The sequence below is a fragment of the Astyanax mexicanus genome, chromosome 16 (genome assembly GCF_023375975.1).
Source record: "Astyanax mexicanus isolate ESR-SI-001 chromosome 16, AstMex3_surface, whole genome shotgun sequence".
NCBI lineage: Eukaryota > Metazoa > Chordata > Actinopteri > Characiformes > Acestrorhamphidae > Astyanax > Astyanax mexicanus.
Genome location: NC_064423.1, coordinates 24,516,059 through 24,533,333, shown reverse-complemented (window position 1 = coordinate 24,533,333; position 17,275 = coordinate 24,516,059). Strand labels below are relative to the sequence as shown.

The 17,275-nt window shown below is 37.0% G+C and overlaps 1 protein-coding gene across 1 annotated transcript; it reads right to left on the bottom strand.

Annotated features, from left to right (window-relative positions):
- Nucleotides 1–2,526: 2,526 nt before the first annotated feature.
- On the bottom strand, nucleotides 2,527–6,503 carry LOC103026841 (TSC22 domain family protein 3). The gene is made up of 3 exons (XM_007234008.4): nucleotides 6,348–6,503; nucleotides 4,660–4,711; nucleotides 2,527–3,899 (listed from the first exon to the last, which is right to left on the bottom strand). Exons 1-3 carry the CDS (start codon nucleotides 6,416–6,418, stop codon nucleotides 3,570–3,572), a joined length of 453 nt encoding a protein of 150 aa, XP_007234070.2. The 5' UTR covers nucleotides 6,419–6,503; the 3' UTR covers nucleotides 2,527–3,569.
- Nucleotides 6,504–17,275: the final 10,772 nt, after the last annotated feature.

The window sequence follows — 17,275 nt, the reverse complement described above, 5'->3', positions numbered from 1 at the left end:
GCGCTGGGAATGGCTATCACATTCCAGCCCTGCAATGCGATTGGCCAATACATTATTTCACAGTGTCAACAAAAGGATAAGCATGATTTATTACCCAATCGCTGCGCAGGAGGGCGGGCGTTGTGTGAATAAGGCGCTATTAAAACGTTTTTTACGACCACTGTGGACAAATCCATTATGCGGGGGAGGATGTTTTATGTTTTCAAAATATCTTCCTATTTTTATTAACAGATATTACCATAAATTGACAGAAATAACAGTACAATATTTACATTTCGCCTTTAGCAATGACAAGTCTATCGTACAAAGATTTTTTGAGCATTATGTAGAGTGTAAATGAAGCAAATCCCCTAGCATGAGAAGTCCTGGCTGGTGAAGTCCTCAAACGCTGCTATTTTTTTTCCAGAAGTTTCGATCTATTATTATTGCTATTATTATTATTGTTATTATTATTATATACTAATTAACCAATAAGTGCAAGTTTAAACAGTCATTCTAAACTGATCCTTTATTTATGAATAAATTATAAGTCCCCGTTTTTTTTCAGCTTCGGCCAGCAGATGGCAGCAGCGATAAACTAAGACCTAAAACTCAATCTCATTTCTACTCCTAGGTGTACACTGTTGTTGTTTTTAAGTAAATAAAGAAAAAATCTTCTTTTTTTCTTTATTTACTTGTCCTTAACATAGTTTATTTGTTGCTGTTACTGCTTGTTTCCTGTTTCGATTTATCACTGTACCCATTTGTATAACTAATTAAAAAAAACTAGGTGTACATGCGCAAATCAGAGGGGTAGGGCCAAGGGGTGAAATGGGATTGGGCCTTTGTTTTGCGCGTGCTCACCCAGATTATTTTCAAAGGCACATTCCAAACGGAGGACTGCGTGACACGATGGTGGTGGCACCTGCGACCAAAGAAACCCACAAATGTAAGTATTTCCTTGTTAAAAATGTCGATAAGCACTATATTACTATGGCTTGATGTGTAGTTTCAGTGTTTATGTGCATTTTCTTTATAACAAGAATTAAAACAATCGCTAGTAGTTTTTCTCAGTAGCTAGCTTGCACCTTAATTTATGCTACATATGACAATGGCTTCAGCATTTAAGGTGGAACGGAAAAAAAAATGAAACAAAAGCTCCCCATCACAGAGGGATTAAAGAATAGACACTAATAATTATTTGCTGCACCACCTGCGCTCTTTTTGAAGACACATGATGTCCTAAATTTAACTAGTTAGCCAGCAGCTAAATTGCTAAACTTTAGCTGTCCACTGCTAGCTATATATCTGTTTTTGGTGCGTGAAGGGTTGGCCCAATTCTTAGGGGGAGATTTCACCCCTTTCCCTATGTAAACCTTAAAAAAATCTGTAGTTTTAAAACATTTCATATTGTTCTGTGTAAAGGAAAGGCACATAAGGCATAGAAAGTACCCATGTGAGATTTGCCTGAAATGCAAGAAATGCTGATTTGATGCCTTGTTGCCCACACTTAGATCTCACTGAGAAGGTACTGTAGTGATGAAGGTCTCTGTATCTGATTTAACATAGACGACTAAATAGAAGACTATTTTACTAAGATTTCATTCAGACAATGCTGGGTGTCTTCCTTCCTCATAATCCTGTCTGAGCAGGCAGTATATCATACGTGTCAGATACAGCATAATTTAGGATATAATAGTCCGGCTCATTTAAGAAACCCAACTGGTTCTCAGTTACAATACATGTACGAACCCACTCAGAGCCCAAGTCCACCTGAAACAGTTTTTACAGGCTGATGTGCAATACCTGAGGTGGACGGAGTGGGTACTACTTGGCTAGGTATGTTGTTCGAGAGCCTTGTCTCTGTGAGGATAAAAGCACAGCATTCTCTCTTTCCCACTGAGTTTTAATCCTAGTTCTCAGCTCATACAGCTTTCCTTTGAGAAAGCAAGGCCATTTGTACAGTAGGACAACCAATGACTGTAGAAAAGATTTGTCCAAACATATACACACTGAAAAAACATACAGTACACACATTCATACCTGTATGCTGTGAGTCACTAAGGCCTGTAAAGACTTGACAGTTTGACGTGTAGAAACTGTAGATGCAGTGTGTGTGTGACTGATGAGTGAGTAAATGACAGTATAAATGAGTGAGTCACTGTTACTGTACCATGATGCACCGTGCAGCTGGATCATAGCTCAGAGATACAGTTACTGTTCAATTACGCCAGCACTACACACACTTTACACTATATACACTTATAACAAACTCACACTTAACAAACTACACACTGTATACTCAGTGTTGGATTAATAAACTGATCTGTTATTCTAGTATGTAAATCTCAAGATGTGCATAATTGCCTCAATAATTTTAGAACAGAATTCCAACACACAGGTAATTATTAAAGAAATAGTTAATATGGACTGTGTCACTTTTTACTTAAAAATACATTGTGTACATAACATAATCATGCACATTATTAATAATGAATTGACACATTTTAAGTAGATTTCAATATTTTTTTCATCAAACACAAGGAATGAAACAGAGCCAGACATGTTTATTTACATATTTATTTCTGTAACAATACAGAAAACTCTTGACGTTTCAAAATAAACATTTAAGTTGAACTGCCCCTGACACTGTTTATGCATATTATTATTTACATTTACTGTTTTTTACATTAAATTAAACAGTGTAGAAGTGTAAAAAAAAAAAAAAAAAACATTTGAGTTCCACTCCACATGTTCCCTCCACCAGCATTCCCACCAATCTTATAATCCACTGAGGTAAAAAAATGGAAGGTGCTAAACAAAAGTATTTACCTAAAACTAAAATATATAAAGTGTAAAAATTGTGCAAGAAAAGTTAACAAGAACATTTTCACAGTTTTCCCTCCAACTCTGATGTTCTGAATCTGAGATTCTGAGTTCACTGTTTCAGTCTGAACAGAAAATCAAAGAATCAGTTCTCAGACAATCAGTTTTATAAATAAACACTTTAATCAACTTCTTAATATACACTATTAAAGCTTTATAACTTAAGTACATTCAGGTAAGTGTTATAAACACTACAAAACATCAGCAGAGTAATAATAGAATAGTCTGATAAGTTCTTTAGAACAGAGATGATTTATATTTGCATTTTAAAGAACAGCAGCCATGTAATAAACACATACAAACATTATCATGTAAATAACAGGGCAGGAATATTTCATGTTGTGAAAAAATAATGTTGAAATAGTATCTTAAAAACATTGTAAAAACAGGTAAACATTCACCATCCATCATCTTTACATCTGCATCTATCCATCTGACATCCAGAAAAAGACTGACCACTTAATTGCTTTCAGTGCGAGGAGCAAACAGACCTACAGGAGGCACTACTGTACTGAGCTTTTCATCTGTCTCCACATGTCTCTCTCTGTGTCATGAGGGCAGCTGATGCATTATGTCATTTTAGGTCCAATAAAACAGAAGAACCAAAGTTGACAAGTCTCTACACAGTCAGATGGCACAAACATTTAAAAACATCAGATTTTCTAATGTTTATTTTGCTCTTTCTGCAGGAGGTCATACTGAATTCACACAGATGTCAGGCTGGGGTGCATCAGGACTGTATTGCTGCTGTTCTGCAAGGCTGGTGCTGCCTGCTGTACCCACTGTACTTGGTGTACCCACTGTATTTGATGTACCCACTCTGCATATTGGACCTGCTGTGGGCTCTGAGGGTTGCTCCTGGGGGAGCTCAGATGGTTGGAGAGCATATGCAGCTGCTGAAGGTTAGCCAAAGACTTTAGCAGGACATTTTCCCGCTGCAGCTCAGTGTTCCTCTCCCAGAGTTCCTTAATCCGCTCCTTCAGAACCTCCACTTCCTCTCTCACTGCAAACATCAGGTGGCCTTTCACCAAATCCTGTAGGAAAAACATTATTAGACTGATTATTAGATTATTTGGCTCATTATTAGAATATTATATTGTTTTATTAATCTGAGTTTAGAGTAGATTTAGCTGGAGCTTTGCTTGATGACGCCAGTAGTAAGCTAAAAACTCCAAAATCACAAGATCAACTGACCCTTCACTAAATCTCCCCCCTAAATACTAGCCAATCTGAGTTGTTTTTTTGTTGTTACCATAATAATGCACAGAAACATCTGAAAAGTTTTCAGAGATTTACAGTGGTGTGGTTGTGAATGTGTAAGAGTGTAAGTGTGCAGGGCTGGAGGCTAAATACAGACATTTCATTGTTCAAAAGTTTTTTAATGAGCGAACACCAGCTAACCTGCTTTCTATACTAACACCAGTGGTAACTGATACAGCGGTGAATGCTGAAAGGGCCTTTTCTCTTCCGTTGGCAATATGCCCACATGTTTATTGGAGAAATATATTTTAACTGACTCAGAACAAAGCTAACATCAGCTTGAGCTGTTAACATCCAGCTAAAAACTCCTTACAGTTAGTTAGTTACTTAGTTAATTAAGGATTCTTAAGGAGCCCACCAGATCCAAGTTTGATAAAGTGCATTAGCTGCATTAGCCTCATTGCTAAAAAAAAAAAAAAAAAAAAAAAAAAGCTTACTTCTCCAATAGACTGATTGGCCACATTTGAGGTAAGCATTCAGTATCTGATTTCTATCAAAACTATTACTTTGTAAGCTGTTCAGTGGCACACTCACCATGGCCTGTTCTATTTTGTTGTCGATGGCCACTGCACTCTGTGCAGGAACACTGTGAAAAGAAAAAAAAGAACATCAGTACAGAAAGGAATCCACTGAAAAAAACACTTTCAACTGCAAGGTTTTAAGTTACAGTGTACATTTTCATGGCATATTTTCAACATGTAAATACATCACGCTGAGAAACAGCATAGAGCATCAGGGACATCAAGACCTTGCTGGTCTGAGCTAGTTTATGCTGGTCTTGTACTGGTGTGGTGCTGCTTGACCAGCAGCAGAGTCATGTTTAAAACATATTTATACTGATAAATGCTTTTAACTGTGTTTATGTATTAGCAGGGTGTACTGTATGTATATATTAGTACACCAGATATTTACAGTAATACAATAATACAGGCACTGAAATTTATCTGAGGTATGAAGAAAAAAATTAAGTAGGAAAATATGAAAAAGAAGTTTCATTCAGCTCCAGCTCCATTTAACCTTCTCAGGTTAAAATAACTAATGAATTGCTAAAATTGTTAATGGTCATAGGTGTTAATGACCATTACTGAGTCAACATTAGGCACTGGATATTATTTATGGAATAACCTGCTGGCGCCAAGTTCTGTTTTTGGAAGAAGTGAGTGTGGAGTGTAGCTCACAGAAAGTTTATTTTCATGGTAAAGGAACCATACATAAATCTCTTCACACGCTTGTGTATACACACACTCACACACACTGCAGCCCTTTCACGGAGTCTACGTGACTGACTGCAGGTCAGCCAAACCGAACAACACGAACCCTATTCAGTCCTATTCTGAAACACACTCGTTTTCTCTATTAAAGACCCGCCCACCACAGCCACCGTTTGTGTGAACGCACTACTAACCAATCACAGCGCCTCTAATAAGACACTACTGGCCAATCACAGCGCGGGGCGCCGGGGCTTGCAGGAATACGAGCAGGAAAACAAAAGCAGCGCGCGTGTTATTAGCCAACAGTGCTAACAACATAAACACGCACGGAGACTCCACGCGACCAGCGTTTCTGAACGTAACAGCTTAGAATTAGTATATTTTATTTATTTTATGACACGCTGTTGATCTTAAATCGTGTAATAAATAGGTAATATTCAAAAGATAGCATTTCTTCTAGGCTTTAGGGTATTTTAATGCTGTAAATTTCTAATTTCACACACAAGACGCCAGAAAAAACGCGATATATTAATACTGAGCAGATTGTGGAATGTAGCTGATATAAACATGGAATCAAAAGAATCGAAAAGAAGCGACAGAAATTAGGAAGCCAGCAAGACTAGCAAAGATATAATCCAAACAATGTCCAAATTAAATATGTTCTAAGCACAGAACTTAATTCGCAATATATAGATTTACTTTGAGTGTATATAGAACCTATATAATTTTCACTCATGCTAAATTTAGTACTGTTCAGTTTCTTTATAAATGTGAATGTGGTACTGTTTTAATTAAAAGAAAAATCACAAATTTAGTTTAAGATTAAGTCTTATATAGAATTAGTTAACAGTTAAGAACAGGTTTACAATTACTCAGGAATTAAACTGCCAGGTTTTCTTTACCTATTAAGCATAGGTTCAACATATATAAGGCAGCAGTTACATGTTAAGAAAGAAAAAACAATATTTCTCACATTAGGATATAAAATAAAAATATATTTTATGTGTTTACCTGTTGCAGGTCCCTGCATGCGTGTGTGAAGTGTGGAGTGCAGCGGGTCCGCAGGTCAGAGGGCAGCGCATCTCGGTCAGAGATTTAAATCCTCACAGAGAGAACAGAGTGTGTGCTGGAGTGAAAGTCTGGAGTTTGAATATGAGGAGGGCTCAGGCTGTGCTGCTTTTATACAGCATGGAGAACCAGTCACAGCACCCCCAGCAGGACACACACACACACACACACTCTCTCTCTCTCACACACACACAGCAGGCAGAATGAAGGATCAGGTTTCTTTGCTTACAGTTAAACTTATCAGCTCATCTACACAAGAGTTTATTAACTTCCACTGTAATCTGTTCATCTCCTCATTCCTTCATTTCACTCTTACTAAAGTGCTCTCTCCCAAAACTTCTGAAACATGTAAACACCATGCACATGCTGATCTAAACTTAAATCCAGGGAAATGTGGGTGGAAAAAGATAGAGCTATATACTCCTGGAGAGCAGCCAAAGACTACACTCTAAAAAACAGAATTGTACCCTCAAAGGTACAATATTGGTCTTTACAGGGTCAGATTTGTTCCCTCTGAAGTACAAAGTCATTTCTAACAGCAATAAGTACAAATTTGTACCATTTAACCAGCCAAAGGGTACATTCAGTATTCTGCATCACTGTACTAATGAACAATATATATTTAAATTGCACATTTTTTTATTTGAAAGCCAGACAATTTTGTATCATCAAGTTTTTGAGCCATATTTAGTTGATGATAATGTTTATAATCTTTATGATCTTTACTGCCACAAAAACCATGGGTACAAAAAAGGACTTTCACCGAAAGGTACTTTTTTGTGCCTCAATATAAGGTACAGCCCCAGCGACAAGCTTTGTACTCTTTTAAGTACAAATCTGTACTTATATTTCTTAGAGTGTACCGCAACCACATGTTCACACACATGCACATTTAGTCCTTTACAAATGTTGGAATTAAATTAGCTTAAAAGTAAAAGTGGTTTATTTAGACAGCCAATGTTTTTTTAAACACTAATATTAGAATAGAAAGGCTAATGTTAAAGCAGTAAGTAGGTAATACAGTAGATTTATAGCTGGTTTATCTGAGCAGCTAATTAAGTAAACTTACTGTTTACTGCATTTATGTTCATCCATTTTAACAAATTTGATCTTTTCTCCAAAACTCCTTATCCATAACTACAATAGTTATAATATCTAAACTTAATTACAAAAACTAAAGTTACCGCAATGAAGTTACTAATGGAGCAGTAACAGCAGTAACTAGAGTAATATATGTGTAAAGTAACTAAAATGACTAAAGCACATGAAGAATCTAATGGTACTACAGTACATAAAATAACTACAGTAAGTAAAGTTACCACAGTAATTTAAACTGAAGTAACTACAGTAATTAAAGTTACTACAGAAGCCACATAACTACAGTACATAAAGCAAATAAAATGACCTCAGTACACAAAGTAACAATAGTAGCTTAGGTAAAACCAGTATCTTGGGGTGCTCTTGCACCTACCATGTTTGGTCTGGACCTTCAGACTTTACAGTTTGGTGTTAACCAAAATAGTAGGTGTGAAAATTGCCACAAATCACTCTCCAGAGTAAAGGACCAAAATTTGATCTGACAAATGAAGGTGGTCTCTGTCTATAGCAACTGAACCATAGTTTGACTTGTTTGCAGTATAGTTGTTTGTAGAATGTTGGAGCCAACTACAGGAAGTTGAGGAAGTCTTTTGTCACAGATTAAAATGTAAAAGAAGATAAAAGAAAAGAAGCGGGGTAGAAATCCAATTCTCTTCACATGAACAAGTGTCACACAGCAAGTTTAGATTAATTCTTATTTAACATTTTTAAGCCGAGAGTAATCTGGTACGCTAATTCTTTTGTGTGACGTGCATATACTAAAAGGAAACATAATTCAGGCCAGGGGAAAAATTTTGCAACTGGAAACACCAGGGAAGGCAGCTCATCAAATTGAAAGAGATAAAAAGATAAAAAGAGACACAGCCTATGTGGGTGATGACAACAGGCCGTAGCAAAGTTATTAATGTGTTCGTTAAACAGCTGTGTGAAAACAAAACTAACTGGAATAATGTATACACAGTAGCATAACCATGAACCTTGGTTCAGACTTTCATATGTGGAAAAACACCTTTAAGTTACTACACTAGCAACAACTGCAGTGACTGAAGTAGCTACAAACATGAAAGTTACAATTCCTACAATTAATACAGCAACAAAAAACTAAAATAAGTAGAAGCTAGAATAACAAAAGTCATTACAGTTCTCACAGTAACTACAGCAGCTACAGTAACGTAAATAACAAGAGTAATTAATGTTTTAGAAAAAAACTCACTTAATCCTAAGCCATACTATAACTGTGCCTCCTTGCTTAAATTAAAATAATGTTGGCCTGCTAGTTTCACAAACTGCTAGCTTGGGAAAACATTGAACAAAACACATTTTGCTGTTACCTAAAAGTATTGAAACACGAGTCTAACACAAAACTTTGGAAAAAAGAATTATGAGTTTCTTTGATTTTACCAAATTGAAACCTCTGGAATATAATCAGGAGGAAGATGGATGATCACAAGCCATCAAAACAAGCTGAACTGCTTGAATTTTTCACCAAAGTTATCCAAAAGCAGTGTGTAAGACTGGTGGAGGAGAACATGCCAAAATGCATGAAAACACCAAATATTGATTTCTGTTCTCCTAAAACTTTATGAATATGAACTTTTTCTCTTAGCATAATTTGAGGTCTAAATGCTCTCCATCTTTTTTGTTATTTCAGACAATACTCAATTTCTGAATATAAATGCTCTAAATTAATATAATTTTATTTGGAATTTGGGAGAAATGTTGCCAATAGTTTAGAATTAAACAACAATGTTAATTTTACTTAAACAAATAGCAAAATCAGAGAATCTAATTCAGAATCTGAAGTGATCTCTATTTGTTTTCCAGAGCTGTATATTAACCTAAAATTACTTCAAAACATCCAGAAAAGTGGAGCTTAAACCATTCTTTTCAGAGATGCACACACAGGCTGGCATAAAGCCAGAGTGCGATGGTATTTGGTGTTATGTTGAGGCCTGCAGAGTGACCTCATTCAGCTTTAGCACATCTACAGAGTTTCCACAGAAACACAAACACACTGTTAAATTAGGCCTGTTTCTTCCGTGTGTTCCATACAGGCACAGCTGGAGCGTGTTCAATTACCACTGGAGTATTGATCGTTTGTGTGTGTGTGTGTGTGTCAGTCAGTCAGTCAGTGTCCTCAGATGTCTAATAATCTGAAATGATTTGGAGATCAGAGTCATGAGCGCAGAGGGTACGCTGTAAATAGATGGACATTACATAACCTTCAGATCGAGGGTCACTGAGAGGTCCTGGCACAGTTACAGCGTGGATGTCTGTTTGTGTGTGTGTTTGTGATATGAACGGGGTCACCCTGCTGTTTGAGGAATCTTCAGAATTTTCAGATACAACAAAAAACAGCTGAGGAAACTGTACAAGAAGGTTTGTGGGACATTGTTGTTTCAGCTTTACAGAACGTGGAGTCACTAATAAATGAATCACAGATCACAGCATTCTAATAACAGGCTTTCACAATTCAGCCTTCTGAAACCACAATACTGTCCTGGTGTGTGTTTGTGCATGTGGCCACTAGGGGGTGATTAACTAAAGGTGAGTTAGACCCAGTAAAACAATATCGAGAGCACATCAGAACAATAAGTCATAGCGAAACCAGTTAGAGCCAGTACCGGACACGTTCCTCTGGAAATTAGAATTGCGAGAGTATGAACATTGGTACAGACGCATAGTGTTTTGATCTTGATGTTCTGTTAAGCAGCATTGGGCTTTGTTAACTCCCCCTACATTTGAAAAGTGTGATCTTTACACATGCATTTATTAACAAGCTGAGAGATAGGGAGGCATTTGACGTAAAAGAAGCATGTGGCTATATTAGACGTTTTCACATATATGACTTTGGATAAGCAGCATTAGATTAAAGACATATTTGATGTTAACTACACTATCATGTCTCCTTGATGTGTGCCCCTTGTTCTCTGCATCCATTTGGTGCATCGGTAGCGCATGTCCTCATAAATTAATGTTATGCGAACACAAGCTAGAGTACTCAATAAAAAAGTAGGTCCAGTGCAGGCATTGGGCTTATTTGCTGAAAAGCACCAATGTTCTTATGAGCCTGAACAGATTTTTGATAAAAAAGCCTAAATGGGTCACACAAGCATCCAGTAACATGTACCACATAGTCTGTGAACAGTAACAATTGTAATTCCATTGTCTACACAAAAGCATGTCCAAACAACAACTTAATTTGGGCCTTACACAGTCCTCATGCATAGCTTGTGCATGCAATGCCATAGTGCAGTTGCAGTGCTCTGGCCCAATATGGCAATGACAGAGATGCCATTATATAAAAGTGCAGTAATTTATATATAAAGTTTCAAAAAAACAATTCACAAAAACTTTTTGCATTAAATCAAAACATTTATAAAAACTTGTATTCATGCTGGCATGCCGTATCTAACACAGGCAAACAGTTTCCAAATCTATAATCTATTTCACTGTAATCCTTCCCCTCGCACACTTCCTCTAATATTAAAATGATCTTTCTTCAGGATTGGGAATACTGTTGTAAGCAGTTTCTGAACAGTGTAGTCAGAGTAATGTTGAGTGCTCAAAACTGTGCAGAACTACAGTCCAAAAATCCAGATTCCCCCCTGCTGACCTGAGACAGGGTGACTGAACAGAATGTCCCAGAATTCCTCAGGGTTTAATCTGATACTGATCCAATGCAGGCCATGCCCAGAGCATTTTGACTCAGCTTCAGTAAACATTTGGGCTTTAACACTTTTGAGGATTTAAATGAATAAGCTTTTTTTGATTGAATTAAACTATTTTAACATGAATAACATCAGAGCGCAAAGCAGCAACCTTCATGACAATTAAATTTTCATCTCAATAGAAAAACCCAACAAGTCAGACCAACAAGCAAAGCCACGAGTTACTTATCAAGTTTCATGAAGGAATTGAATTCATTTTGCACACACACACAGACCCACATTAGTGGGAACCGTGTTATGGCTTTTGGCCGAATGCAGTTATATAACAATTCCTGGAGCTCTGTGTTTGGTTCTAGTACTGAGTTACATTAAATTATAAATTGAGTAGCTTGTCCAAGTAATTTTAGCCCAGACTGAACCTAACGATGGTGACAAAAAATATATTCCATTTTGGTAGCTAAAAGCCATCTTGTGAGAACTTTGTAGACTAATTAGCGGTTTAGGCCACGAGGCCATCACAGGATAGCTGTGGGAAAACATATAAAGAGTTTTGTCTGATATGACTTGTCTGATAGAAAGCTAATGCAGTTTGTGGTTTGATTGGGCAATCATCTGTGCAAGGCACTGTTTGATAACATGCTATTTAGGTATCTAGGCTGTAGCCCCGGAGCAGATTTACTTCACAGAGTATCATTTAGGCAAGTAATGATTCTGTAGATTATTTCATACTGTCCTATTAAGCTACCCCATAAGCTATGGAACACAGCACACAGAGCAGTACATTGCAGAACATTGAACATCCTTTGCAAGGATGATGTGAGGACAGGCCATCTGGGTGGAGTGGACCACCAGTGTCTGGCAGTGGCTGACATTCAGATCAGTGCTGTTGTGTAAGGCTCTGTCCTTTCGTACCAACTCAGTTAACGCTGCCATGCTTTTGGTCAACAACACATTTCATGCATCAAAAATCCCCACAGTGGAACTCGACATACAGTGCATTCGATTTGAGAGTCGACACCACTCACTATAGCAAATTCCAGTGAGTGAATATTACTATAATATTTTTTATAGCAAAATAATACAATTCAAACGTACAGTAAAATTAAAGTACCATTATATTTTTCTGCACTGGCAACTCTTCTCTGCAGAGCTTCAGCCAGTTTGTTCGTCTTTGGATTGTCCATTACAGAACAGAAATCTGTGTTTTAACCTCTGATCTGCCCATTACCCATTCCACAGTACACAATACCAGGCAAACACAGCATGCTGAAGCATTGGAATACTTGTAAAAAAGGCTAATGACCAGAGAAAGAATAAAATGCAAGTGCATATTGGCAAAGCACTTGATAGTTGGAGACAACTTAGAGTCCACAAGGACTACAAGTTATGTTAAGGTCACTATCTTTTTCCTAAACAGAATTTAATAATTTTATCACAACCACCAATAGGGATGTGCATTTTAAGTCATTTTAACATTTATGTGCTCTCAATTAAACTCTGTGGTCTGACAATGATTTCTGGAAATGATCCTGAGCTCATGCTGTGATTTCATTCCAGAATTATGACTGTTTTCTGTGCTGTGCTGCCCCCAATATTGACTATTGCCCGTGCCCCTTACACATAGGGATTTATTCAGCTTTTTGTTGCCCTTTCCCAACTTTTTTGAGGTGCTTTGCTGCCATCAAGTTCTAAATGAGTTAACATTTTTTTGAGAAATGGTAACATGTCTCACTTTCAACATCTGATATGGGTTCTATATTTTATTCTCTATGTATTGTGGATCTGTGGCATTTGCAAATCACTCCATTGTGTTTTAAAGTACATTTATTTATGTTTTACACAGCACCCCTAATTCTTTGCATTTGGGATTATTGCTGTAATATAAATGCAATGTAAATATACCATTTACATTATTATTCACCACAACCTCTCTTTTTCCCCTTCTGTACACACACCCTAGAGCAGAAAATTTAAAGAAACTTTAAACACCCAACTGAATCGGAACGGAAGATTGTGTGGAATCTTGCAGATGTAGTAGTGAATGACAGCTCACATATAGAACAAGTTCAGTCACAGAAGTGAGTCAATGACACATTTAGCACGTACTCTTCTCAGATTATCCTGCAGCCCTGTCAGGATTTAAAAAAAGAATTAACTGATTAACTTTAGCAAACAATTCACTTTACATGAAGCATGTTTTCAAACATTCACAAATCCACTGAACCATTTTAATCCTCACCCTCTAAAACCCAACTTTTTCAATTCTCACCCTCTGAACCCAGACCATTTTAATCCTTATCCTTTAAAACTCGACTCTTTTAATCCTTACCATCTGAACCCTGACCTTTTTAGTCCTCACTCTCTGAAACCCAACCCTTTAATACTCACGCTCTAAAACCAGATTCTTTTAATCCTCACCCTCTAAAACCACACTCTTTTAATCCTAACCATTCTAAAACCCGCTCCTTTTAATTCTTACCCTCTGAACCCTGACTATTTTAATCCTTACCCTCTGAAGCTTGACCCTTTTAATCCGCACTCTCTAATACTGACCCTTTTAATTCTCACTCTCTGAACCCTGACCCCTTTATTCCTCACCCTCTTAAACCCAACTCTTTAATCCTTACCCTCTAAACCTTGACCCTTTTAATCCTCAGTCTAAAACCTAGCCCTTTATATTCTCACCCTCTAACACCGGACTCTTTTAATCCTCACAATCTGAACCCTGACACTTTTAATCCTTACCCTCTAAAACCCAACCCATTTAATTCTCACCCTCTAACACCGGACCCATCTGAACCTTGACTCTTTTAATCCTCACCCTCTGAACCCTGACTCTTTTAATCCTCACCCTCTGAACCCTGACTCTTTTAATCCTCACCCTCTAAACTCTAACACTTTAATCCTCACCCTCTAAACCTTGACCCTTTTAATCCTCAGTCTAAAACCTAATAGTTTCAATCCCCACCAACCTCACAATCCTCACCATCTTCTCAACTTTAACCCCTTAAACCTCATATTATTAATACCCATACTGTTAACTCTCATGCTCTTGATTCTCATCTTCTTAACCCTAAACCCCTTAATCCTTGCCCTCTTAGTCTTCACCCTCAACCCTAATTCTCTTAATCCTTACCATTTAAAACCTGAACCTTTGAATCTTTACCCTCTGAACCCTCTGTGAAATATGCTGTGAATAACATTTTATTTATTTTATTTTCTCATGGACAGTCTGATAATATGTGCGACATTGTAAACAAATCAGTTGCATTAACACCAAAACAGTGAAGAGAACAGAGAACTTCAGAGGACCACATTGTTCAGTTCGCCAATATAATTTAATCAAAGCTGATTTAATCAAAACAATATTTTACTCTAAAACCAAATAGACTGAATATATTTCTGCGCAAATAAAACAGTGATTTCTAAACAAGGTAAAAACAGTGCACATAGATACCAAACTAGAATTCACATAAATCAAATTATATTACATAATTTTGTCCTAAGATAAGGTAAAATTGCTTGCAAACACCATTACAGTTTTTCCTTTGAACAGGAAAGGAAGTTTCTGTGGAAACTTGTTAAACACACATCACCTGCAAATGCAAACAGCTGACAGGTGATGTTAACATTAGGCTTTACAACACACAGGTTTTTCTTGATTTCTGAGTGGTTGGGCTTCTGTGTGTGTCATTAAGTCTGTTCCGTTTTCCTCAGAATTTCCCTCTGGACATGTGTTGAAAACCTGCCAGTCCTCTAAATATTAGATTAAAATATTGAACCTGATATAGATATAGATTAAAATATTGAACCTGATTAGTCGATCAGCTGCAGCCACCCCGCACTGTAATGAATTTATCTGCTCTCTCCTGAAGGCCAGATAATCTGATCTGAATTGCAGCCGACAGCACTCAGGAGAACTGATGAGGCATACTAGTATTTCAGAAAAGAACTTGAACCCCTTTCAAATTTCAGGCACACAAACATCTAAACAGGAATTTAAAATAAATGTTCTGACACACCATTAACACAGAGTTGTAGGTTCCACAATTGAAGGTTAAACTTTAGATTAAAATTCTTTTTAGAATTGAGAATGGAATCCAGATTTAAGTTTAGATTTTAGTAGAGATTATTGTTCAGGTTGTTCAGATTAGATCAGTGATTAGTGTTCAAAATAGATTTTTGTTTAGAGTTGAAATTACTGTTCAGAAAAAAGTTCAGACTTTTTACATTGGAGTTGTAATAAGAGCATATATTGGTGTTCTGATTAAAGTTAAGATTAGAGCTCTGTGGCTTCAGACATATATAAATAATGTTTGAATGATTGTAATAAAAAAAACATGAGCCTGCTGGACAACATGTACCACACTGCCACCTGTTAGTCAGTTGAAGGAACTGAAGGCCAAGCTGTATGCTATGCATTGTGCATACATATTTTTGTGCTTTTGCTATGCTTTGGCAACACTAATGACATTACAATGCATCTAGAAAGTCTCTTAACACAGTAAAATGTGAAAAACACATTAGAATCAGGAAACATTATTTGAAAGTACCTTTCTGTCTGTGTCTCAAACCTGGAAAATATATTAATGCACAGGTGCTCTGTGGAAAAGCCTACTACAACATATACTAAAAACTTACACTTAACCTACACTTAAATAAAAATAAAGAATAAAGTTTGTTAAGCAGTTGTTAAAGGTAGGAATATATGGACACATGTTAGGGACATTGCAGAATGGAATGTACCAAGTGCTTAGTAATGTAAGGGAACTGCTTAAATACACTATGGACCTGAAAACATTCAGTGTGTGTAGTCAGTGTGTAGACTGTAAAAAAGATGTGCAGAATAGAATCCAGCCTATGACATACTGAAATGTCTTTTTCCTATCAGCAATATTTGCTGCTACTCCCAAAAAACTATAAAATCTCTAGCTCAGTAACTGCTGTGATCATGTTTTTTCTATATGTTACAGTATGTTACATATCTCTGCACGTTATCCTCACTATGTAAATTATTATATTATTCTGTATCGGTACTGTTTTTCAAATTGTCACTTCATTTGTATTTATTGTAGTGTTATAGTTTTATGTTGCACTATTGTCACTCTTGCACTTTATATTGTTTGTTGCTTGTTGTCCCATGTTGCACCATGGTTCCGGAGGAACATAATTTCACTACACTGTGTACCTGTACTCAGATGTAATGACAATAAAAGCCTCTTGACTCTTAAACAGTTGGAAATATAAGTGCACTACAAACTGTGCTCAGTTTTGTTTTTACTACAGATGTAAAGGCACTTTTTAGAAACATTGCAGAATGAAACAGACACAGTGCTGTTTGTGTACAATTTAGAAATCACGAGTTCCCTTGGAATGCAACTTAGTACTTAGTGTAAACTAATGTAGGGGCACTGTTTAGAGATCCTGCTGAATGGAGAACATCCAGTTCTTAGTGTATAAACTATAGGTTGATAAGGACCCTGCTTAGAATCTCTACAGAGTGGATCATACTAAAGTAAGATAAGTGCACTTCTTATGTACCCTACACAATAGAATGGCGACCAGTCCTGCCTTGCACGTTTTATAGATTTCCCTGCTTAAAGACATCTAACACAACATAACTATCTAATTACCTGATTAGATGAATCAGGTGTGCTATAAATGTGCAGGGCAGGGTGCCCCCAGGGCCCAGTTTGAGGCTGGTTGTAACAGTTGTTTACCAAGTTCAAATTGAATCCTTACTAAATCTAAGCATAGGAGCTAGTGGGTACTAAATATTTTAATTTAATATTTTAACCACTAAGTAGGTGTAAGTTGTAGGGGTGTGACGAGATATCGTGCCACGAGATCTCGCGAGATTAAATGTCTCGCCAGAGAAAAAAAAAAACAGTTTAATGTGGACTTTTTAAGAGGGATCTGGCAACACAGTAGCAGCGAGTGTGAGAGCAGCTCTCAACAGAAGAGGGAAATGGGCGGACCGCGGTCCGGACCCATACGTTGTCCAATGCGGACCCAAACCGATAAACTACTGAGAAGGATTTAATTGTGCGGCGCAGTAAACTCACAGACCAATCACGTGTGGGGTAAGATCACCAAACGCTC